This window comes from Colletotrichum aenigma (genome assembly GCF_013390185.1).
Source record: "Colletotrichum aenigma strain Cg56 chromosome Unknown KSG_Cg56_contig02, whole genome shotgun sequence".
In the NCBI taxonomy this organism is placed as follows: domain Eukaryota; kingdom Fungi; phylum Ascomycota; class Sordariomycetes; order Glomerellales; family Glomerellaceae; genus Colletotrichum; species Colletotrichum aenigma.
The window spans coordinates 4,864,276-4,885,673 of record NW_023500908.1 but is presented as its reverse complement, the minus strand read 5'-3'; the positions used below and the strand labels follow the sequence as shown (position 1 = coordinate 4,885,673).

The 21,398-nt window shown below is 54.1% G+C and overlaps 2 protein-coding genes across 2 annotated transcripts; both read right to left on the bottom strand.

Moving 5' to 3' along the window:
• Positions 1 to 13,977: 13,977 nt before the first annotated feature.
• On the bottom strand, positions 13,978 to 15,105 carry YHM2-1 (Citrate/oxoglutarate carrier protein; the record flags this gene model as incomplete). The annotated part of the gene is made up of 3 exons (XM_037318591.1): positions 13,978 to 14,032; positions 14,090 to 14,762; positions 14,880 to 15,105. 3 exons carry the CDS (start codon positions 15,103 to 15,105, stop codon positions 13,978 to 13,980), a joined length of 954 nt encoding a protein of 317 aa, XP_037183184.1.
• Positions 15,106 to 17,351: 2,246 nt separating this feature from the next.
• Positions 17,352 to 19,013, bottom strand: CGCA056_v003333 (Citrate synthase; the record flags this gene model as incomplete). Its single annotated transcript, XM_037318590.1, has 5 exons — positions 17,352 to 17,650; positions 17,708 to 18,451; positions 18,508 to 18,701; positions 18,768 to 18,832; positions 18,897 to 19,013. The coding sequence occupies 5 exons, from the start codon at positions 19,011 to 19,013 to the stop codon at positions 17,352 to 17,354; spliced, it is 1,419 nt and encodes a 472-aa protein (XP_037183040.1).
• Positions 19,014 to 21,398: the final 2,385 nt, after the last annotated feature.

The following is a 21,398-nucleotide window of genomic DNA, read 5'->3' as shown; positions in this document are numbered from 1 at the left end:
CAAATCCCACTATCGACCCCAAGCCTCTCTCGTCCTGCCACGACGTACCAGCTGCGTCCATCGCCGAGACCCTGTTGGTCTTCCCCAAATCCCCAATCCGAGACCCTGTCCTCCATGGAGATGATGGAGTTGGAGGCTGGTAGAGAAGGTCAAGTACACTACCTACCCTGCTGCATACTGCGTATCCGTCCAGTATTCCCCTCAAGCGGAAAGCTGCCATCCCCACCATCTCGCCCGCCCACCTCTAATCCCTTCCGCTGGCCCATCTAACATCGATCCTGGCGAACGAGAAACCGAGTTTTCGCCCAGCCCGCCCCGCTGTGGATGGGCCAGGACGATGACCTGACAGGCTCGGGATGCCCTCGACGTCGCTTTCCCCAAGGCCAAGACTCGACGCGGTCTCGTCCTGCTGCGCGGCTCTGGTCTGGGTGCTTCTCCAGCCCGGGGAAACGTGGGATTCGACTCTCGGCATTGGCTAGGTCCTGCAGCAAGTGCAGCAGCTACCCCAAAAATGCCTCTCAAAGACACTCTCCAGGAGGCAGTTGAAGCCGTAATGGCCCGTCTCGAATTGTTCTCGATGCTCGGCCTCGTCCATAGACCATCCGCCATCTGGACCGGCGGAGAATAACCTCAGCGAGCTAATACACATTATCCACGTTGTGTTCTCGACTATCAGGCACGCGCTACGGGACGGTTACCCACTGTTCACCGCACCTCGCATGCATACAGGGTCCCCCATTGTTTGCGGAAAAAACCCTCGCTGATTTTCCACCTCGAGCTCCAGCATATCGCTCGTCAGGCAAGAAAAACACGGTCCTTGTGTATCCGTACCTGTAGCACTACCGAATACCGACGCCTCCATTGTGTACTGAGTATGGAAATGGATCCCGGCCGGACGTTCTGCCTTGCCCTGTGCTTTGCTGAGCTGGCATGCCCAACTCAGAATTGGATCACGAACCAGCAGATATGCCGACTCGGAATCGCACCGATGGCCCCAATCCCTTCTCCGAGCCTCGTCCATCAGGAAGGGTTTCGCGCCTCTACGTCATCCCGACAAGGGCTTTCAATTCCTAACCTCTCTCTTACTCAGTCAGCCGTCGCCGCTCCGGCCGATCCGCACCACTCGACAGGTCGCTTTCGCATCCACCACTAAACAATGGCAGCGTGACTAACAAACGCCTCTTGCCTCGCCTCGCGAACCACACAGCTGACCTAAGCTTTCTGGGAATTCCACCTGATCGACGCTTGAACTATCTCCGTACGAGGCGCGCATCTGCAGAAACCAGTTCTCGCCAACCTTGTGATCGGAGCCGTGTCGGTCAGCCTTCGGTCTCGCCGTTGTGGAGGCCGGGGGATCCAGTCTTCCACGCTCGTCCTCGGTCTGCTTGGCCATTTTGCCTTCGCACGCGCTGGAACTACCGAGCCGCCTGCCCATTTACTCATCCGGTTGACAGCCACTTCGATGGGGACTCCTAGCTTTGAACAAATTCGCCGACGCTGAAACAGCTCACCGAGAGACTGGCACGAATTACGGATACGCCTCTCTCTTACACACGGCTACTTCCACTATCCCAGCCTGCCATGCCTTGCCGGTGGCCACGGACGACGCCCGGGCCTACATTGAGCCCTTGTGTTCTCGCCAGGCCTGTCTGGTTCTCCAGAATCCAACGGCGGTAACCTGCTGCGAACCTGGACAGCTGGAGCCTGGAGAATTCTCGCCTTCGCTCGCCTTACCTCGCAATTGTCCTCGTGGACTCGTGGAGACTCTCGGCGCTTTCTCACCGCCGTCTTTGTGCTCTCCCACGTCTCCGTTCTTAGCAATGAAGCACGCAGCGCCTGAGCCGGCAGAGATGAGCCATTTCAAATCTTGCAGCCGGATTGGATGATTTGCATATCATCCACACATCTGGTCTTGGCCACCTGGGGCACACCACTGTACCGCTGCACCACTACCCACCACCACAGGTCGGAAACGCCCCCCGGCTGCTTGTTCCCCCCGATTTCGTCCCTCGAATCGCCCTCGCTGCACTGTGCCTCCGCTCCCGCATCCTGTAGAGTGCGGGGATTTGACGGCCCTGATTCTCCCGCGCTTGCTGCTGTGAGCCTGCCGGTCGAAGCCTCATTCGGCCGTCATTCGGGTCTACATGACCCCCATTCCGAGTCAGTCGGCTCTAGTGAAGTTGGAGAAGGTCGGGGCCTGTAACGAATCGTCTCTTTACAAGTCTTGGCCGCCCACGATGACAGCCTCTTCCGCATTTTGACATGCGCCTTTTTCCAACCCACGACCGCCTCGTTTGCAAGTTTCTAAGACACGGCCATTTCCAAGTATAGATGATCCTTCTTGGCTATCGAGTCCCATCCGCAAACTTCCGCTCAACCGTGGGGGAATGAGGGGATTGAGCGAGAAATACCCCAAAACAATCTGTGGCCATCTAAACGCACTGATGCCATTTACGAGGGGAGAACTGATCCTCGAATTCTTGGCCGGCGACTTGGCGATGTTCAATCGCCAACCTCCAACAATGGCGTGCGAGACGGTCTGCTTCTCGTGAATGCGATCAGCACCCCTATCGTCGTTGCACAACTGGCCTCTAGGACTTGGGCCCCTCAGTCATCTCGTTTACTCTTTTGCATTGCTGGTGCACATTTGCACGTAATGACACGCAGGGATTAGTCACGATAAAGGCTCGGTCCCGCCACGCCACGAATCCCGATCCAGCTGCCAGACTATCGGCCATGGTTACACGCGACGCCGTCTTCCCCAGCGCACGGCACACTGAATGCCGCCGTCCAGCAGGGTCTTCTGGGCGCGACCGCTGGGGTTGAGCCCAGCTTTTACAGCGTTCATCTGGATTCTTGTGGGTGATGAGGTGATCCAGTATCCATCCCCCCGTCCACCTCCGGACGTGGGCTCGTCGGTGGAGAACCATGGGCTGAGGAGCAGCGGAGCGACCTTAGAATCGATAATGTCAATATTGGACTTGGGAAGTCTTGGATCAAGATCATCCCCCATCAACGCAGCAGCTTCTCTACTCTTGTTGGATTGAATTATCAACGGATACGGCACGCTTTTGAAGCGCTTAAAGCGAAAAGGGTTAAATCGCTGGCGCCAGACTGTGCTGTCATTGGGGGGCACGGTTGGCATGCTTCCTCATTTGCATCATGTCACCGTCTTTGCGCCCATGAACCCTGGCATCTTCGGACATTAACCTGTGGGTGAAATGGATACCATCGCGTTTGTTTACATCAGTCACCACGGAACCGGCGCGTAACCTGATAGGGCTCTGGAGTCAAATTTCGATTTCTCTTAACGAGAAGAAGGGGCGATCCTCCCAGTCTGCCGACACGTCGCTTCATCTCGTCCGATTGAAATTGCTCAATGCGTCTGATGCCTCCACGATGGACGTCATAGGTCGTCGCAGGGCTGCCTGGAGGGGCGTGGAAGTGGACTGCTGTTGAGCCAAAATTCGAGATTGAGTCTCCGTCTGACTACAGCAAGCAATCAAGTCTGAATGGAGACATTCCAAGCACGCGCTGCACCGTACCTGAATTGACAATTTAGCTGCAGCTGCGGCCAAGACGCTTCGAATCTTCCCGGAAGGAAAAATTGGAATGCTGCCAGAGTCTCTAAGTCGGCCACTAACGTTGTGCCGTCGTTGGAAAAACGGCGCAACTCGACTCGTCGGCTCGACTCGCTACGCTACTTGGCGATGGAACGTCGAGGACGACGCGCGCAGCACAGCATCGCATCGAGGCGGCTGACTGCGGCCTGCAAGGTCGCATGCGCGCCACACGCGTACGGCACAGCTCACCACCGACAGCTTCGGGGAGCAAGCCAGGCAAGCTCCTGAAACACACCAATGAAAGTGAAACCCGGTCAAGAAGCCTGTTTACAGTTTCTTGACAACGTAATTCTTTGTCGATGTGATTTACTCGGGACTCGATAGCCAAGATGGACATCCAACGTTGGATTTCTAGCGGGATCTTGCACGCTCAGACAGACCAGCGGTGCAGGGCAGCCCAGGCGAGGCTGGGATGGGGCCGGATTTGTCTTACGAGAGGCAACGGCACCGGGAGTCACCAGGTGACATTCCATACGGCACATCGTCATCAAGCGGTGAGGATTCACATTCACAGCGTGGAGTTGCCGTTGGCTAACGATTACGGGCCGTATCTTGCTGTGGTTCGTCGCTGTGGAGCATGGCCTATGGGATCCCGCCCGCCCCGTACCGTGAGAAGGCACGAGAAAGGGGACGAGTCAGTGGGCACTGAGCTCTTGCTCCCTGCCGGGAATAGGGCCGGTTTGTGTGCCGCGGTTTCCCTCTTGCGGTCGGTGTTGGGACCCATCGTGAGGATGGCCTGGCCCATATTACGCCGTGAGGTATTCGTACCTTGGGGGAGTGAAGCCCGGAAAGTCTCCGTCCAGCTATCGGTGAGGTAGCGCTCGACGGAAGGAAGGCCATTGGCACGCAAGTCCTGTCCGATGTTCCACACTTCGAGCCGACCTTGCACTCTAGGGCGGTACGGAGCCGAATGCTTTGCTCGCGTTGGACGGATGGGATGCAATGGATCTGGCATTTTGATTGGGGTCTCCATCTTGCAGCGACCGAGCCGCGGCAATCCAGAGACCAGACATCAAGATGGCGCCAGTACCCAGAGATGCAGCCAGCTCCTCCCGGCGCCTTCCCGGTACCGTATGCGACCGTCGCCCATACGGCCCAGATGGACTTCGATTGAATACTGCGTATTGGTCAAGTGTTTTTCTCCACAGGCGACGACAGCGATGCAAGCAGAACCCATCCGCCCGTCCGCCTCCTCCGCCGTCTTCCTCGTGCTTCCGCCCTTCTAGAAGCAAGCTTGGAAGCGGATTAACTCAGTCATCTTGGGGGATGACCGCTGCGGACACTAATTGCGATCACCTACGCACCGTTCTCGACAGACACCGCAGGTCCCGGGACGCTTCACGCTGGGGACAGTGTGGGCACCCAGTGTAATTATTGAGTGTCAGTATCATGCATGCAGGTGACCAACCGCTAGAGATCGGTTGGACTCTCGGAGCGTGTGAGAGGTGCTTATTTGCTGTGCAGGTTTGCCTGTGTTGATTTGTTTATCTGTTGACTCAAGCCAGGCCCCTTTTGTTGTCTTGGCCCTTTCTTGGCTTCCCCAGGGCAACAGCGCGCAAGGGGAAAATAGCCTCTTCAGCACTTAGCTTGCTGTTAGTGAGCGGCAGGCGTCGGCTCGGCGTCTGGCTTGAAGGGGTCATTTTGCGACGACACTTCATCGTCTTCCCTCCTTTCATCAACACTTTTTCCTACGCAGTCACCATCATCGCATCTTGTCCGCCTTCGTGCCTCCCTGCGGACGGCTGCGACGAGACCATGACAGCCAACCGACTGTTGCACCACCGTCGGGAGACTCGGAGCAGCCAAGACGCCTAGGAGCATATTGGCAACATTGGCGATTGCAAATCTGCAAGTCAATCGAGTTCGATGGGGGAAATAAGCTTCTTTTCTCCTGAGAGATCGCTCTTTTCTCCCACGCCACGGAAATGCCCAGCCAGATGCGACCGACTACGGCGGCCTAGCAGATCATTTTGCCTTTTTCTTCTGCGGAAAGCGAAACCAAATCCTAGAGATGTGCAATGCGGCGGCATGTCTGCTGGTTGCAAAGGATGTACATGCCACGCCAGTAGTTGGTGTTTACCCCAGAGTTCTGGACTTGGCCGGAGTAACCCGACCATTTGGTGTTCGTCCGGTCTTTTGTTTACAGTTGCAATTTTCCCTCGTGGTGATCAACGGGTGAAATTCATGCGTTTCCTTCCAATCTCGACCGTCTTGTTTCCTCGACGCGGTGCGTTTCGAGTTTCATTAAACATTGTGGGGTTTGCGCAAGAAGCAAGAAAGCAGTGGTGGGATGACATGACTTTTGACATGTACACAGTGTCGGGCGCATCTCGCAACACCCATACCGGCAGGGACCTTGGGGTTTTGTAGTTCTTGGTTCTGTCAAGTGTTAGGCACGAAGACGTCTGTGCATTTTTGGGTTTCAATGTTTCGAAACCCTTTTGTTTTCCTGTTCCATTCTCCAATCTGGATTTCTTTGGATGGATGTATGGGATGTTGGGAGTCAATCGCTAAGTGGGCTTGGGCCTAAATGTCCGAATAGAGATGCCGCTGCCTGTTGTTTTGCGGTCTGATCCTACCGCAGTAGAAGACACTGCGTCTTCATGCGATCCTGCATGCATGGCATGGCACCGGATCTCTGGTTGGGGGATTTCTCCCTGTCAGAGCTGTCACGGAGCGTGCGTGCGTGCTGAATTGGGGACCCGGCCGGGTGGAATCGCGTGACGGGCTGGAGTTGCCGCTGCGTGCTTGAAGTTTGATGGAATGGGAGTGATATCGCGGGTATAATGAGCGCGGAGGTAAGCGTCAACTGCAGGTTATGCCATGTACCTTTCCACGGAGTTGAATAGCTCCATGCGAGTGTCCTGAACCTAGACGATGATGATGATGATGGCGATGACTCCTTCGTCCGATATGGATGACTTCTCCCTGACGAACGCAACGTCTCCCCTTGTTCCTGAGCTACATCACATCCGGCAACTGAAGACATCGGCTCGTGAGGCTTTCTGGGCGTGTGTGAGATTGTGCGTGCCTAGATCTAGATCTTTGCGCTCTCCGGCAAGTAACGTAGCGATAACGAGATCGATCCAGGGGCGGCGCGCTGGGCTGTGAGTTTGGGTGGCTTATGAGGTTTTCTTGGGCTGAGTTATTGAAACCTTGGCGGGCATTCATGTCCCTTTCGTCGCGCATATCGGACGAAGTTGATGTCATCATCTTCTTCGGCTCAACTTGGCGGTCGGCTTGGACGGTTGGCACGGCTATCACGGTTGTTGGAAACACGCCCCTGTTGTGTCCTGTCTGCCTTGCGTCTGAACGTGGCTTCTTAGGAACAGACGACACGGAAGAAGGCGATGTGATAGTTTGTGAGTCCATGGGGTTTGGACTTCTGTGGCTGTGATGGTGGCTTTTCGCTTGAGTGGCCCGGATAGCTGAGCCTCTCTCTCCCCCCGGCTTCGCTTTCGGTGGGTTGCGTGGAGTTGGTACGGGAGACTGGGGCTCGGCGGTGAGCTTAACGTTCTGTGGCTGGGTTTGTGGGGGGAGGAGAAGGGGTGTCGTCCCTGGGTGACGAAGATGGCCATTGAGTTTGTGGCTGGAGGTTGAGTTTGGCGGTGAAGACGAGGCAGGGGAGGTGCGGTGAAGGCGTGAGGTGGATGTTGAGGTGGGCTTGGGCGCAGAGCCTCATTATTCAGGTAGGAACGGACGGGTCATGGGTTGAGTGGGAGGGTGTAGCGGCGGTTGTACATGATGCCGATTTGGGCTCCGGCGCGGGGAGTAGAAGAGTGGTTGTTTGTGTTGGACTTTGCAAGATGGAGAGCGACTCGTGGTGTTGTGGGCAAAGTTGCTGCGGGCTGTATGATATGTGTATCTGGCGATGTTTGGGTGCATATGAGTGGCCGTAGTTTAGGTTGATGAACTCTCACACAGCAATTGGCTGGGCCTGTTCCCTACCAGATGGATGGCGGCGAAAGACGCGAGCCGCGGCAGAACCAATTCTGTTTCCCTCTCTCTGTAAGAGGAAACGGTAGGTAGGATATAAGTGCGAGGTCAGGTGAGCTGGTCTGTCCGCAATGAATGCTGCCTGTTGTCGACGCCGTATTGAGGTTATTAAGTCTGTGACGGTGAAGGGGGCCAGAGTTCAGACAATGATTCTCTTGACATTAAAGAGTTGTGTCGTGTCCCTGAGGGAATCAGCTGTTGAACAGCTAGTATCAACCTTTTCGAATGGAGTGACAGACAAGGATTCATTTGTTTGCTTCTTCAAAAGCATGAACTGGCGTGCGTTGCCCTTTCAAAGACTTTGAAGCGGACAATAACCAGATATGGCACTTGCCTTTGACAACTTTGAAATCTGCTGTGTGATACTTCAGCCTTACGATTGGATATGTCGGCGCATTAGAGAAGAGAGTACGATTGCGGCCGATAAATAAATGCAACGTAAATGCAATGCCCCTCCCGCATTAAGATTTCATCTGAGCTTTCTTGACTTCTTCGTAGAAACTACAAAGAATGCCGTAGGAAGCACACATACCTATGCCTGGCAACTTTGAAGGTACTCAAGGAGGTAGGACACAGCTTCGGACTCTACTACGAATCTCCGCCTCGAGAGTATGCATGCCAGATACACTAAAGAGAATGATGGAATACGAAAAGACAAGCGTGGATCTTGGTTTCTCATAGCTTTGATACATACGAGAGTAATGCACCGCCCCGTTCGTTAGCTGATTGTGAAAAATGCGATCGACCATCGCTTCTCAGCACGAAATTGCTCCGTCGAGTCAACGGGAAGTTGCTTTGAACTCTTATCTGGGATTATTATGGCAGTTTGCATCTTTGTCCCAGTTATATCACTTATGAGAGATTAATCACACAAATTGGTATGCAGTCTTCACAAAGATTTCATCTCGCCGATGCCCGTGGTTTCAACTCAGTCTGTAAATGCAGTCACTTGGTTGACACTTCCAACTCGGCGAACCACTTCATATCTCTGCTTCTCAGAACACAGGCATATCAGTTCTGGGTTCCGTGGGAGAACATTTCTCCACTGGATCTGCAGGTAGCAGAGATATGGTACGCGGTATTTTCATCATGCGGCAGCCAGTTCCCTCAAGGTTCGGCAAATTTAGGACTATCGCCGGAAACAGTACCAAGATCATGTCCTGCGATGATAAAGTTTCTTCTCTTGTGTGTATGACCGCTTTGCTCCACAGAGTATTGATGGCCCAATACCTTGCTGGCTGGCTGTAAGCAGACGAACAGGAACTTTGACCATAAACATTGGAACGTGACCACAGGGTACTTATCTCCGTCCTCCATTTTCGTGAGAACAGAGTCACATCTACTCGTGGCCCCGCCCTGGTCTTAAAATTGTCCCTTGGATGGGCTTGATGTCGAGGCATATCTAAGCTTTCGTATTCGAGAAAGTAGCAGTTCCTTGAAGCAGTCAAATCCCAGTGAACTTCATTCAGATACATTTGGCTTGTGAGTTTAATGGCGAGTGAGGCTGCATTTTTATGGCATTCGAAGAAGGTGTGAGGTGGCAGGAGCTCAATCTCGTACTAAAAACAAAACTTCATCACGCTGCTAGACTTCGGATTCAGCGCGTGGGTTTGAATTACTAGAAAGTAGGAGATTCGGTCTGGCGGCGGCACCTGAATCGGAAGACCAAGAGTCAGCCTGTCTGCGAATCAGTTCGAGTTGGCTCGGTTCCATTGTGAGCAGAAAGGACTGTCTTGCGGAGATGTACAGTGCTATTAACAAAGCGAAGGATCGTGATATCTACTCGATTTCATTTAGAGAGTGCGTCTTAGTCAACCCCTCTCACTTGCGCCCTCACTTGCACCAACTAATAGGTCGGAGTACCTAGGAGCGCACCCGATAACGACATCATGCAGCTCATCACAGTAGTAACGCTTATAAGTGCAGCCGTCCGCTGCTACACAAGATACAACGGTACAGACTTTCGACATGAGTTATCAGAGACCCTTCACAACATAGTCCACAAATGGACAGGTCTCTTTGCGCGAGAGTTGCACCCAGGAAATGCGCTTCCAGACAATCATCTCGCCATCAGCAAATATATACCGGCGCATGAACTTCTCGAATATCAGCAGCCTGATCTTGGGATGTAACCTAATAACATGCATTAAGATCCGGAAACCAACACGCCGCCCATGACAGAAGCCAGGTCTTGGGATATGCAACTTTGACGCTCTCGCGCCGGTCCATCTCGCTTCTTTCGAGCAACTCAACAGTCAGTTCAGGCCCGCTAGCCCAATTCTAGTCTACTCATCGACAAAGCCAAAGAAACAGTCCAACGAGAGCAAATTTTGAAGCACGTTGATGATCCAGGCTCATCCCTTGACTTAGCATTCGATCGGCCGAGACAAGAGGCAACCGAGCTCCGTCGGCTACAATCCGTATGATATGGACAGATATTAATTAAGTACAGTATCGGAATTGGAGCCAAGTATAACGTTTGAAGAACCTGGGCAATCGATAAAGAGTTCGCAAGAAGATGAGGGGCTTAGGGACCGGTGCAGTACGAGGAAAGGCAACAGATCACACGCGTCATTTGGCATGCAGATCAATGTTCTGACATGTGACTATCGTCTCCTGAGACTCTGAGATGAATGAATAAAAGGATTAAGAATCAGGCAGCTCCGGGATATTCAAAAAGAACATCTGAGAATGGGTATTCTATGAGTTGTGGGACAAGCATCTTTTCTCGGAATGGTCTGCTTCTATCCGGAATAGACAGGATAGCAACCGTAGACTTTCAGCTCTTCGGCTATATCTTTTCAGACAGTGGTTTGATGTGTATTTAATATAGAAATCATGACTACGGGTCATGTTAAGGCTGATCCTAGTATTCAACGAGCATACTGAAAGCACGGTGACCCTGCTAAGTGACCAGTTTCAACCCGAAGAGTAATATATATAGGCCTCGTGAAACCTCTCAAAGCCCTTTCTAGCCACAAGCAATGATTCGAATGTGACTTTTCTGGTTGAACAGAACAAAGTGAGTGGCTTGAAGAAAAGGGTTTGTAGGTTGATGGTGCCACTGGTCCTCGTGAACGCCAGCGGCTCTTCCCACATCCCTCGCGTATTAACCTGACACCGAACAGAGAAGCAGAGTCCGAGGCCACAAGAACATGCGGATACGTTATTGAAGATGGCAAAGGAGCAACAACCATTGCAAGATGCATAATTCGCCATGCGTTGCCTTGCTCAAGGTATGGGCTGCCTACGGGGTGAAGCTACTTCCTCCTCATCTCCGGCCTGTGGCATCGGACTACAAGAGTGCGCGTGAATTTTCTGAAAGGCTCCTAGACATCTTATTTTTCAAGCCAAAGGGCTAGGCCACACGCTTGCTGGTCTACTGCTGTACGAGAAGGCTGCGTCCGAAGCAGAGAGGAACACCTTGTCTCTATGTATAGGCTACCTCACTGCTGGCCACCACACGCTAAGATGTTACCCTCTCCTTTCTCATCGAGTTATTGTGCCATACAACAACAGAACATAGATTGCGAGTAATCGTAGCTATATACATGTCTTTAGGGTGTAAGATGGTGTGAGCAGGCCAATGAGGCGGAGGAAGGGGTGGAAAGGCAAACAGGGGAAGACAAAACCTTGTGCATATTTGACATTACTTTTTCTGTCTTATGGAACAGAGCCTACACCAGGGCAAAACAATAGATATCTCTTACCTCTGTCAGAGTCCTCGTCTGTGAGTATGTATTCCTTCTTCTAATACCACATCACAGACTCTGACCGATCATACCCCAAGTACTTGTGATCCTAAACCATTCTAATTACAGAGGCATTCTGAGAAACAGCGAATGCACCTGATCCTAGACGGGCGATCCATGTGTGTCTTTTCAAGAAAACTTGCCAGGCCAGTCCCTACTTATAGTCCGACTTCTTGTCCACGACATCATGGATCGCTACGTGTCCAGGCAACACATGATGGACGCCGAGCAGGTGCAGTTCAGGTCTCGTGACGCATGTGAAGTCTTCGTTGAGTATTCAACAACCAAAACGGACAGCGTTCTTGCACCAATTGGCTAGCCCCATTGGCAGTTTGCTATCAACTGTGACCCTGGTTAGCAGGTATCATACAACACGCAAGAGGCTGTCTGTGCTAACTGAAAGCCCTGGGATATCATTGTCATCCTTAAAGTGTTTCACTACGATACGCTAAAAAGGCCACGATACGTCAAACTTCAACGGCAGAGTGAGTACGTTGCAGGACCTTGTTCCCCGATAGAGACGATCAATATATGTTGTTCGCAGTTTTCTCACTTGCAACTAGCGTTCAAGAACACAATTGTTTTGTGCTTCTAACCACAACTACATACCTATCTTACTTTGAATACTTCAACCCGCCAACAGATATGCACGGGGTCTACTGGGCAACAGAGAAGCTCTGAATGCCACCAATGTCATATGTACTTGATTTGGAGCCACAAACACTGACACTTCAACAATGGCGTCTGCTTTCTCCTGGTATTCAACAAAGCTTTCGAATGTTCCAACTAGTTTGATCTCAGGAAAAAAATGCTATTGACGATACCTCAGCATCTCTGAGCCTGGCGTTCTTGCTCGTCCATGCAGTATCATTCAAGATACTTCAAGGGGATGGGCGGGAGCCGCATGTACTTGGCAGATTGACAATGTGAGGGAAGGCTTCTCATCAATATGGAGCAGGCAGTATGAAGTGGAAGCCTTGAAGTCCAAACTCCGAAGTGAACTCTTTTGTAAGAGAGCCTTCGATTGTCGGTGCTGACTTCATAGACGAGCTATGCCATGACTTTAATACCGTCTTGTCAGCAGTTGAGAAGACACATTCGTGAAGCGGATATCTGCTAATGATCATGTCGTTTCTCAACATTAGATAGTTGCGCATCTAGCACTGCCTATCCCCAATAGTCTTCTACAAAGTGGTTCATCTCACCACACTACCTTCTATCTTCTAGCTCAACGATTCGCCGCGGGAAACACCTGCCAGTGCAAGAACAGTCTTCCCGTTGGAGGCATTCAACCCGCTATCACAAGTGTTCAGTGACTTACAACCCAAGGACCAAATAACAGGAATCCATACCCAGCTGGATGAATCCCGTTGGGCAAGCTAGGCGGAATGAAATCGTTAGGGAACCAGATGCAATTAGGCCTAAACACACATACCTATCACCAGCCAAGAGAAGCAAACTTGTAACTGTCTTGTGGTTGTTCATGCCAAATACGCCAATGGCACGAAAGGTGGAGGACAAGGTCGGGAATCTACTCCGAATCTGACTTCAGGGCGAATGTCAACGAGCTTCGACAAATCCAACCTACAGCCTATCTTGGATGTGCAAAAGGAAGCCCAAGAGAATGTGAATCGACTGGCGCTTGATTTGACACAAACCACCCGTCCCTCGGCCTTTATATCCAGCCATGTCACCCGTCAAGAAGACACGGCACCCCCGATACTATCGGTGGCCACTCCCAGTCCTTCCGCGTTCCATCGACACACACGCAAACACACAACCCGAAGAAGCCACGCTCTTCAAATAACCACCATCGCCAGCATCATGCCGCAAGCGCGAGCAATTCAACATCTGAGCAACCCTACCACGAACCCGCCGACAAGAACCCCCTACCCGCACCGCCAAGACCATCTCTCGCCAAAGCGGACCCCATGGCGCCATCCGCTCCAGTGGAACCACCTCTCCCCGTCCCGAGATCGCGGGTTCCCGCAAGGACTCGAAATGTTTCACGGGGTGCGGCAAGGATAGTCAAAATGGAGTCCGTGACCCCTCAGATGCGCGTGAGCGCGCGGCTACCCCGTCAAGCTTTCTTCCCTTATCTTTCCCGGCGCGGAGAGGCACAAACTTTAAACGCTCGGCCGGCCCGGGAGCCGCGCAGGCCGCGCCTACGCCGCGTCGGGAACGGACGTCGAACCGGATCGACTCCGTATCGCATTATCGCGAAGGTTGATCGGGAGCGGTTGGGGTGGCTCCTGCTGCTGCTACGCTACGCCCTTGATCCACCGGCGCGCATGACACGGAGGAGCAAAAAGGATGGGTCTACATTGTTTCATGGAGCATTTGTCTATAGTTCCAAGGGACGCAAAAAGGAGCGCATCCCAACAAAACGTATCTCTAAGTGAATGCAGAAGCAAGATAAAGAACAGATACAGACGCGGAGCCCCGGGATTTCACTCGCACGGGGCATCGGCGGAGTAGTCCGTGGTGTTGATGGAGTAGCGGCGGCTCCCCAACACGGACACGGAGTCCCGCCCCCGACATTTTGTCAGCCAGCCTAACTCTAAGCCCAATAGCCTTTCCAGGTATTGTTTCCGAAACGCCGTTTCTTAGTGCTTAGCGGTGACCTTGTCGCCGGTGAGCTTCTCGACATAAGTCTTAGCCCTGTAGTCATCGTGGTTAGATTGGTCCAATGTATCTCGACGAGGCGGGATAACTCACATATCACCCATGGCAACCATGCAAACCGTCTGCCAGACGCCGAGACCAATACGGGGGGCAACGCCGCGGTAGAGACCGGCGAGACCGTTGGTCGAGTAGATGTAGCGGAAAGTGTTACCGACAGTCATCTTCTTGGGTCGGTTGGGGTCCTCCTTCTTGCTCTGCATCTCAACACGGATAACCTCGATTGGCTGGTTCCAGGCGGAGAGACCACCACCAAGACTGGAGGCAAGAATCTTCTCCCAGGCGCCGAGCTTCTCACCTTCCTTCTTGCCGGTGACGTTGCGGATGCCCTGCTCAGCGAGACGGGACAGACCGAAACGGGAACCCCAGTTGGTCATCTGGCGGATAGCGACAGCGTTGACACCCTTGTTGATACCGCGGATACCCTCCTTGCGGTAGATGTCCATGAAAGTGGCGAAGGTGCTCTGGGGCGCGACGCCCGCGGCGGCCATCTTGTGCTTGGTAATCTCGACCGTCTTCATGCAAGTGCAGAAGCCCATGGTGGCATAAGCCTGGGCCACACCGCCGGTGATACCACCGACGATACCACCACCGAACTCAGAGGCACCGTAGCTGCGGGCGTAGAATTCGGCTTCGGAGGCGACGAAGAGGAGGACGGCGCCCTTGGTGGAGGCTTCGATCCAGGCCCAAGGGATAAGACCCTGGTAGACTATGAGGGGTCAGGTCAGCATTGGATGCTCAAATGGGTCGATTCGAATGTGGTTTTGTCGAGCTCGATTCGTTCGTGACGGCGATCGAAGAGACGAAGGGATTGGGTGTTACTCACAACCAAGGACACCACCACGTCCCCAAATGCGGCCCAGGGCAGTGCCAAAGCCGTCGCCACGGTTGGCAGCCATGGTGGTCTTGACGACCTCGAGCGGCTGGCCGAGCGTGGTGACCTCGAACATGTTCAAACCGGCGCCCAACAGCAAGTTGGAGAACTTGATGGGCTTCTTCTCCAGCTTCTGGGGCTCCCCGATGGGGGCGGGCATGGTGGCGACGGCGACCATGGCTCTGCTACTTGTGATGACGGAAAGGGGCCCTGACCAAGGGAAGAGGGTGCTTCTTCGCGGGGGAGGACGGCGGTTGTAGTCGTCGGTTTATGGGTGGTATGGGGTAGTGCTTGTGAATGGAGCAAACTTTAGCTTGGAATGGGGAATGCGGTAGGTTGCGGGATAAAAGCTGGGAAAGACCTCGGATATCGAGCTGTTCGGGGCTTGTCTCGGGGGAAGACCGAGGCAAAGGGGGGATTTGTTAGGTGTCTGTTAGAGAGAGAGACGAGCGAAAAGCGTCGGGATTGGCTTGAGTCGGGGTGGGAGTTCTCAGTAGGGGACTTGGAACAGTGAACAGGAGAGAGCAGAACGACTACTCGGGGAGCTGGGAGCGAGGGAGAGGGCGCTTTTTGCACGTGGGAATTGGGTGGGTTCTGGAGGGAAACAGTGAACCGGGGGGGGGGGGACACTTGGAGCTCCTCAATTTTTTTTTGGCTTTCCTGGTTCCCAGATGGCCCCAGGGCGGGCTAATACTGGGCTGCTGAGCTGCTGCTGAGGAGGAGGAGTTGCGCTGCCAATGCGCGCATACGCAGGCAGCACGTATTGCTGAGTTCAGCGTAGCAGCAGCAGCAGATCACATAGCCACAAAAAAGGAACAGACGTGTCCTGTCCAGCCAGTTGGTTGGCTCCCTCAAGGCAGGTGGCAGAGCCCTTGCTGCCCTTTCCCCCAATGATTGCAGCAGCGTATGTCAGCTTGGCGAGGATGACTCCTGGGTACTTTGCGACTGCCTGTGAAGAAGCCTATTGTCGTGGTATCGGCTACATGAAGGGCCGCATTGGAATGTCAAATTGTGAGACTGTCCTCGAGCCTCGCGAAGAGGCCAATTGTCCAGACACGCCGTAGTACCTAATCATTATAAGACGAGAACTCCCTTTCCTTCTCCCTGTGCGTCTCCCGCCGTCTCGAATGCCTCTGCTGACCTGAACAATGGCGGCACTTGTCTTATTGCATTCCCTGCTGCCTGCCATATGTACTTGCCGCCGAGATGCGGTCTGATGTCAGCTCAGGGGACAAGAAGCAGAGAGAAGTCATCAGCAAGTCCGTCCATTCTTCTCACGTCGTCGGACTTCATCTCAGGAAACACCACCACACAACCACTCGCAAAAGAGCTGTGAGCTGAGCTACCAGCACCAGTCCCAAAGAAATAAATAAAAAAAGGGTCCGCCGGCGCGCGGTTCCATCTGTCGCAGTCGCAGTGCCACGGACTGGCCCGTGGGCTCTCCGCCAACCACACCAAACGGGCACTAAAACGCTCGTCCTGGAGCTCAACCTCCCCAACAGCTCCAGAGCCTTGTCCCCATCTGGAGAGCTCAACGCAAAATTCCGTGGGGATCTTCCGAGCAAGCCACGCAAATATTGACCGCAAAGCCTCAACCTCATACGCGTTTCCATGCAGTCGTCCACTTTTGTGTTACCAAATAGACCATTCGCTCCAATCATGCTCTTCGTCGCCTCTGTCTTCGTCGGCGATTCCCTCGGGGGTGCCCCGTCGTCGTTGTTAATTGTCTTGCTTTTGCAGCTTCGAAAACTGCCTCGAAGCCTTCCCTGCCCTATTTGTTTGCTTCGTGTTTGCTGCTCCGGACTTGCCATGGGGACATTTCCGTATGCTGGACTCGATGGCCAACAAGCCCCGCCGCCATTCTGAAGTGAGGTATCCCGCGTTTACCTTAGGTAAGGCGAAGGCGCATCATGTTAGTGAGCCCAGCGCATGCGTGTGTCCCTGGCGCTCCTGCAGGAACTCCAACCCGTCTCCAACAAGCTAGGATAGCTCCTCAGTCCGGTCGCGTCCGTGCATCGCGGCGCCGTCTTGTCACTGTCGCACGAACTCCATCCCGTAGATCGGCAATTGTTGCCGCTCACATCATCCTATCTTCACACATCAGCTCCGGATGCGCTCCGAGCTTCGAGAACAGACAGTTGTAAAACTTCAAAATAGCATTGGTGTATTCGGACAGCCTGCCTCGGCCAAGGTAACTAAAACAACCCAGAAAAACCCGGTAAAAGCAGCACGTCTCGGTATTGTACAAGCGCAGTGGATGGTATCGCCCATAGCCTTTCTATCCACCCCGACTGAAACAACACGCTGCCTGTCATGTCTGTTGTTGATCGCGCATACGATCCTGCTGCCTTTTCCGCACACGCGGTTCTACCCGCGTCTGCGTCTTCTCCATTTTTTGTATCCTCTACCTCTAAGCGTAAATGTTTAGAGCTTCTTGGCGAGCTCGGCCCACTTCTCGGTAGAGAAGGACTTGGGGCGCTCGATGGGGGCGCCGAGAGCGCGGTCGATGATGAGCTGGGGAAGGACACCGATGGCGCGGGAAACACCGAAGAGGACGGTGTAGTAGTTGGCCTCGGTGAGACCGTAGTACTGGAGGAGGACACCGGAGTGGGCATCGACGTTGGGGAAGGGGTTCTTGGTCTTGCCGTGCTCGGTGAGAACCTTGGGGGCGATCTTGTAGACCTGGGAGACGAGGTTGAACATGGGGTCGTTGGGCATCTTCTCTATAGGGCTGTTAGCTTTCCACACTCGCAGTCTTCATGCTGGCTGCAGATACGTACCCTGGGCGAACTTGCGCTGAGCCATGTAACGGGGGTCAGTCTTGCGGAGGACGGCGTGGCCGTAACCGGGGACGACACGGCCGGCGTTCAGGGTGGACCAGAGGTAGTCGGTGATGGCCTTGTCAGAGAGATCGTCGCCGACGGACTTCTTCATCTCGGTGAGCCAGTTCAGGACCTCCTGGTTAGCCAGGCCGTGGAGAGGACCGGCCAGACCGTTGAGACCAGCAGAGACGGACAGGAAGGGGGAGGACAGGGCAGAGCCGACCAGGTGAGTGGTGTGGGCAGAGACGTTGCCACCCTCGTGGTCAGTGTGGATGGTCAGGTACAGACGCATCAGCTCAATGAAGTCGGCGTTGTTGCCGAAGCCGAGCTGGTTGGCGAAGTTGAAGGAGTAGTCCTTGTCCTTCTGGACGGGAGCAACCTTTCCGCCCTTGAAGACGTTCTGGTAGATGCGAGCGGCAATGGTGGGCAGCTTGGCAATCAGGTCCATGGAGTCCTCGAAGGTGTATCCCCAGTACTCCTTCTTGTTAACACCCTTGGCGTAGGCCTTGGCGAAGGAAGAGGTGTGCTCGAGAGCGGTGACGGCAAGGGAGAACTGAGCCATGGGGTGGAGGTCGGTAGGGCAGTGGTCGATGAGCTCCTCGACGAACTTGGGGATGTCGGAGCGGGCAGCCCACTCGGCGGACAGGTCGCGGACCTGCTGCTCGGTGGGAACCTCACCGGTCAGGAGAAGCCAGAAGAGACCTAGATGTCTCGTCAGTCGGATGCGAATGCGCCACTATCGCAGCAGTCAAACTTACCCTCAGGAAGGGGCTCCTTGCCGCCGGGGGCCTTGGGGAGAAGCTCCTGGCACTCGGGGATGGTCTTGCCGCGGAAACGGATACCCTCCTCAGAGTCGAGGACGGAACCCTCCCAGACGAGGCACTTGATGCCACGGGCACCACCGTAGACCTGGTCGAGAGTGACCTTGTCAATGACCTTGGAGCCATGCTCTCTGCGACGACGAGGTTAGCGGGGCTACCCAGTGTTGAGATAAGGGACACAATGGGTGTTGGCATACTTTCTCAGGGCCTTGACCTCCTCGATCTTCTCCGGGAGGAGCTCAGCGAAGCGCTCCTTGAGGGTCTAGATGCGAACGTGTCAGCTTCAGGATACCCGAGGTATTCGGACAGGCGGGAAGCTGTGTTACCTGGTTCTTGGAGGAGTAGCAGCGGGCGGCGTTGAAAGCCGTCAGTCTGGCATTGAAGGGGGAGGCCCTGAGGGAGGTCCTCAGAGCCGAGGAGGAGAGACGCGCGACAGAGGCCATTGTGAGAATACTGAGAGGTGAGGGACTGGTGAAGAGTGGAAGTCGGGAAGAGGAAGGAAAAGTCCAGGTCTTGAGAAAAAGGCGCAATGGCAAAAAAAATATGAGGTAGGCGTTCCCGGACTTGACCCCCCTGCACGAAAGTTACATCACTTTGGGCGGCAGGTGTGGACGGAAATACCTACCAGTGGATTGTGGAAGCCCCGGGCATACGGGACAGCCGCTGGCGGTGAGGTATCGGCGCTGCACATTTCGGCGCACGAGGTACTTTTTCACCCGGTTGACCTGCAGCGATTGAGCCCTTTGGCGCGATCCCCAACGTCCCGCGGCCCAAACGTCCAACAAGACAGCAGGGCAGCCTGTCCAGCCCAGACCAGACCATTGAACTTGATGTAGGCACCTAGGAATGATTGAGAGACTCACTCAGCCGCCATCTGACACTCTGTCTACAAAGGATTCTTCTCAGTGGCCTCCCTCCTCAGATATTGATGCCCGGGATCCCATATTCGCACAACATCGTGTCCCCTAACTTACTCAGGGCTGGTTTCAATTGCGACGGGATTCCTCTAGGCCGTCGAGACCTGAGGTAAGGAGCTCGAGGGAGAGAGAAAGCCCGACTGGTACCGTTTCATGCAGCCAGTGCCCCCCCAACCGACTCCAATCAATCTATCCTGTCAATCTCTGGATCTCGACTCCCACTAAGGAGTCCCCGTCTTTTTTCGTACCTATTGTATCCACACATCTTGTAAAATCTGTCCTGCCCACGCTGTCTCCAGTTTCCTCTCCGTATCAAGCGCCCCGTTTTTGCGCGCGAAAAGCCGAAAATTGTGGATGTCTGGGCGGCTTCTCTCGGAGCACCCACCCCATCGTCCGAATTTCGGAACGCCAGCCAGCCAACTGCATTGGCCCAACATAGACATCGCAGCCTTGACCTGGGCCTGGCCAAGAACAATGCGCCTCACGGTGAGACTGGACGATATTTCCCAGGCAAGATTGACTTGTTGGACATCCGGGGCATCTGGGAAACGGGCCGTTCCCCCACGAATCGTCCGCCCACCAACTTGTGGGTGAGAGGGCGAGTAACTGTGCTACAGACGCCGGACTCGGTGCCTGCGTTAGTAAGGAGTAAACAGCGTCGAGGCGCTTTGCTGATCCTCGCCGTCCGCCCAGAGCTCCGAGCTTGTCTCGCACGTCTACCGCCAGCTCCGAGCCTCCGTGACCCGCCGCACGCCTCAATGCAACCTATGGGAACGAGAAACCAGCCCTCCTGCCCGTCTTGGAGAGAACTTCCATTCGTGGCACAGCAGCTTCTTAACCGCCTCATCCGAGGATGCTCTTGCTTGGCCGCGCGGGATGTTGGGGTTTCCGTTCGCCCACGATATTGCAGTCGACGACATAGCCGGCCATCACACAAGTTGGCTGGTCATCTTTGTGGCACTGCCGTCTGTTTGCCCTTCCCGATATCGTCGTCTCCGGGCCATTGTTTTCGCAACGATGGCAGCTAATTCAATGCTTGCATGTAATGACGATCAGCTAGACACGTTGCTGCAGCTGCAGACTTATTGGCCAGCAGAGCAGGTACTCATCATTTCCAGTGGATGTTATCTGCATGCACAGCGACCAGCTGTGCGTACAGGCTCCGTTGTTGTTATCGTGTCCGGGCCGACGACGCAGAAGTGTTGACGGGAGCTCTGGCCAATCCGAGCGCCGAGCAAAAAAGCATTTCCCATTATTTCCATATTGGCGCGCTAACGAAATGGAAGCGAGCGCAGGGACGGACCTCTGGCGAGCGTCGAGTTCCGATCGCCTTCGCGGGAGAACTTCGGCGGTGGGCCGTTCATCTCGCCTCGGTTCGCGACTTTGCAGGTACGTACCTACCTAGCAGCACCGTCAGCAGGAACCTCTGCCTGCTGCAAGTGTGTCATTTGCCTGAGGCTAGAAGGCCAGATGACAAAGATCTTAGCCATTGAAAAGTCTCCATCCAGAGGTGTGACCGCAAATAAAGCGGCATCAGCGCTGGTTTTCTGCCACATCTCACCGCCAACCGTAATGCTCTTGCCCAGCAACACCTTCCATTCGTCTCCAAAAAGCGACCCAGCTCCCGCCCCCTCCCCACTCTGCAAACTTCCCTTCTCTCACCACAACCTCCCTTCCCTTCTAGTAACCAACATCAAACTACTGACAAACCGCAGCGCAAACCTGCATCACGCCCATCCGTCCCGAAGCCTGATAGCCACATTTCCATCGAGGCTGCCATCGTATTTTGACGAGTTTCGTACTTCTCCTCCGTGGACCGCAAAGTCCGACCGTGGGTAAAGCCAGAAAAGTAGTAGTCGTCGACGACTCCTGCCATTTAGAAATCTCTTCCGTGACCTAGGACGACTCTTC